We start from the raw sequence: 3,322 nt of genomic DNA, 5'->3' as shown, positions 1-3,322 counted from the left end.
AAGATTCACACTCGAGCCTCCCAGGGTAAGCATGAACTTCAGTAATAGGTTCTTGTTCGAAGCATCGGGGGTTGTCAATCTGCTGAAGATATAGTACATAAACGAAGAAGTAGAGTGATACTCGCACAGGCACTTCACCAACAATTTCACTCGCTTCGTGATGCTCTCGATTCTATGCAGAAAAAATACTCTATACAAATCTGACATCTGGTCGGCGTCACGACATCTCATTGCCAAACATGCACAGTTTTCCGCTACCTGCGGTGGAAAGTCTTCTTGTTTCTCCTTAGAAAGGGCCATTTCTTGAGTTCTCTTGACTTCTCTTAGGTTCTCTCGAGTTCTTCTGAGTCGTAGCTTTCTCAGTGGTTTGATTCTAGCTCAACCGTGTTCCGTTGTTATAGCCAACCAAATGACCTTGAGTCTCGATTGCGTGTAGAATCACGACTATACGTCATATATGCAAACACGAAAATCATTGGTGGCCGAGTTTGTATGTCATAAATAAACCCGAACTACTAAAGCAAACCACGACGGAGCCAAAATTGGCCCTCGTACTATGTCGTATGCGATGAGGAATGTTACGTCATGGATATCTTTGCTCTTTGACGCGGATGATATCACGAAGAATATTTGTGCTTCCAATGCGAAACGTAGCCTATCTTTAAAAAATACTTTTGCTAAGCCCACGAATTCCAACACCCATTACATTCCAACACCCATCACATTCCAACACCCATCGCATTCCATAACTCTACGGATTACCAGAGTAAACCACGACACCGAGAGCCAAAATTGCCCTTCCTACGAATGTCGTGCCATAAGGCATATTACGTCGTAAACATCTTTGCCCTTTAACACAGATGATATAACGAAATCTTTGGTGGCCGAGTTTGTATGTCATAGCTAAACCCGGACTACTAAAGTTAACCACGACGGAGCCAAAATTGGCCCTCGTACTATGTCGTGTGCGATAAGGCATGTTACGTCATGGATATCTTTGCCCTTTGACGTGGATGATATCACGAAAAATATTTGTGCTTCCAACGCAAAATGTAGCCTAAACAAAAGACCCCCCCCAAAACATCTCAGAACCCAAAAAGAATATGATGTAATAACCATGACATCACGAGTAATGTTTGTTCTCGAACGCAATAGCTTTTTTTCGCCCCAAAAACGTAGGACCCCCCCCCTCCCCCTCCAAAAAAAAAACACGACAGATCCCAAATTGGCCGTTTTACGAATGACGACACGACAGTGTTTGGTTTTCCACGCATGTCTTTTTGGTTAACGTTACACAACTTTAAAAATTACCTCTGCAAAAAAGCTAAGAGTATGCTACGAACCATGGTTGACCTTTATGAATAATTTTAGGTGTACTCTGTGGAATCACCGGTTGTAACTTTTTTGACCAATATTTTTGTAAGGTAACTAACAGAGACACGCAGAGGAAAAAATTAAATATTCGTTGGAACTCGCCTCGACAAAACACTCTATTTTTCTCTTGGGACAGAGATTTTGAAAACGAAGATCACAAAAGAAAAATAAAAAATTCGTCGAAACTGGGAAACAAACCAGCGCAACAGCGTTAGGTTGGCGTATCAATAAATTCGATTAAAAAGAAGCAAATCTGTGTGTTTCATTACATGATATTAAAACAACACTCGTTTAATGTTAATTCTTTCTAACGTTATGGATGCGATGGTCTCGAAACGAAAAAAATAACCCAAGAGGGCTATCGAAGGTGATCTGGTTAAATTGACATAAATAGTTTTTAAATAACATCGTTCAAATGTTATTAAATTAAAGGAAACAGGGTCAGACCAAAATCGAAATGTGGCGATAACCGCTCTCTGCTATATGTAGGTACGAAATACGAGTTTTGAGACCTTCCCAAAACAATGGGTCCTGTCGTCGATGATAATAACGAAGGATATGACGAGAATTTCGATCTACCATTAGAGCGTGATTATGAATGCTCGATCTGTTTGTTTGGTTTACGAAATGCCGTGCAAACCCCATGTGGTCACCGATTTTGTCGCAATTGTATAATGCGTTCTTTGAATACATCTGGGTTGTTCTGTCCTAATGATCAACAGCCCATGAACGAATCGCAACTACATGTTGATAATTTTGTCAACAAAATGATGATGGATCGCCAAGTCTTCTGTCGCTACAAGACAACGACAGGCTGTACATGGAAAGGCCGCCTCGGTGAACTAGAAACTCATCTGACGGAGTGTGAATTTGTTCTTAGAGATTGTCCGAATGATTGTGGAATGAACATGGCCAAAAGAGAGATCTCAACTCACGTCACGGAACATTGCATCGAAAGGATCACAGCTTGCAGATTTTGCGCGATAAAAGTAAAGTGGAAGTATCTGCAAGTCCACTACGACGAGGAATGTACATACTATCCCACTAAATGTGTGAATTGCAGTCAAAGTAATATACCGAAATGTAAAGGGGATGAACATTTTGAAAATGAATGTCCTGCTATTCAAATCAAGTGTCCGTTTAACGTGGTTGGCTGCGAGTTCACTGGCCTTAGGGTAGATGTAAATGAACATGTCCACAGTGTGATGATTGCTCACTTGTCTGACATGGTCAAAGCTTTTCGAACGTCAGAACAGGCCCGAAATAGTGAAATGTCCGACATGAAACAGACCATATCGGACCTTTGGCGCAGTGTCCGAGCTTCGGGGACTCGTCCGCACGTTTGCAAATATTTTTACATGTGGGAAATTTACGATGTGGGTCGGCTTCGACGAGAAGCGATAAGGGGTTTAACTCCGGCTTTACATTCTCCTAGCTTTTATACTGCTCTTGAAAATGGTTACAAATTTTGCCTGAGGATTAATTTGAATGGAGTAGACTCGGGAAAGGGGAAACAGATTGCTTTATTCGTTCACGTGATGTCAGGTAATTTCGATGACAGACTACAATGGCCATTCAAGGGAAACATCACCCTAACCCTTCTAGATCAATCGTCACAGTCAAGTGCTCCCAAACACCTCAGAGACGTTCCAAGTCGACGATGAAGATCTTCTAGCATTCCGCAGACCGACCGTCGAAAGAAACCATAAAGGCTACGGATACATCGAATTTGCGGCAATAACAGTTTTATCTGATGTAAGATATGTTAAAGACGATAGAATGTTGATTCGAGCCGAATTTGACCACATTAGACAGAAAACATAAAACAGAAAGAGTTCAGATAATAGATTTTTTACTGTCGTGTAATAATCGTGTATGTTTAATAAATAGGCAACGAAACATATAGATGAATACTTTTAATTGTTTATGTGGTTCGTTTTTTTAATCT

At 40.9% G+C, this 3,322-nt stretch overlaps 1 protein-coding gene across 1 annotated transcript; it reads left to right on the top strand.

Moving 5' to 3' along the window:
* The first annotated feature begins 1,898 nt into the window (after positions 1 to 1,898).
* LOC137991275 (TNF receptor-associated factor 6-like) lies at positions 1,899 to 3,038 on the top strand. Its single transcript, XM_068836386.1, has one exon. The coding sequence runs from the start codon at positions 1,899 to 1,901 to the stop codon at positions 3,036 to 3,038; it is 1,140 nt and encodes a 379-aa protein (XP_068692487.1).
* Positions 3,039 to 3,322: the final 284 nt, after the last annotated feature.

The sequence above is a fragment of the Montipora foliosa genome, chromosome 2 (assembly GCF_036669935.1).
Source record: "Montipora foliosa isolate CH-2021 chromosome 2, ASM3666993v2, whole genome shotgun sequence".
Classification (NCBI taxonomy): Eukaryota; Metazoa; Cnidaria; class Anthozoa; order Scleractinia; family Acroporidae; genus Montipora; species Montipora foliosa.
This window is presented reverse-complemented; position numbering and strand designations above follow the sequence as displayed.

What these genes read in the sequence shown, in the direction of transcription:
- LOC137991275 (XM_068836386.1), top strand. Translation starts at nt 1,899, where the DNA reads ATGGGTCCTGTCGTCGATGATAATAACGAAGGATATGACGAGAATTTC.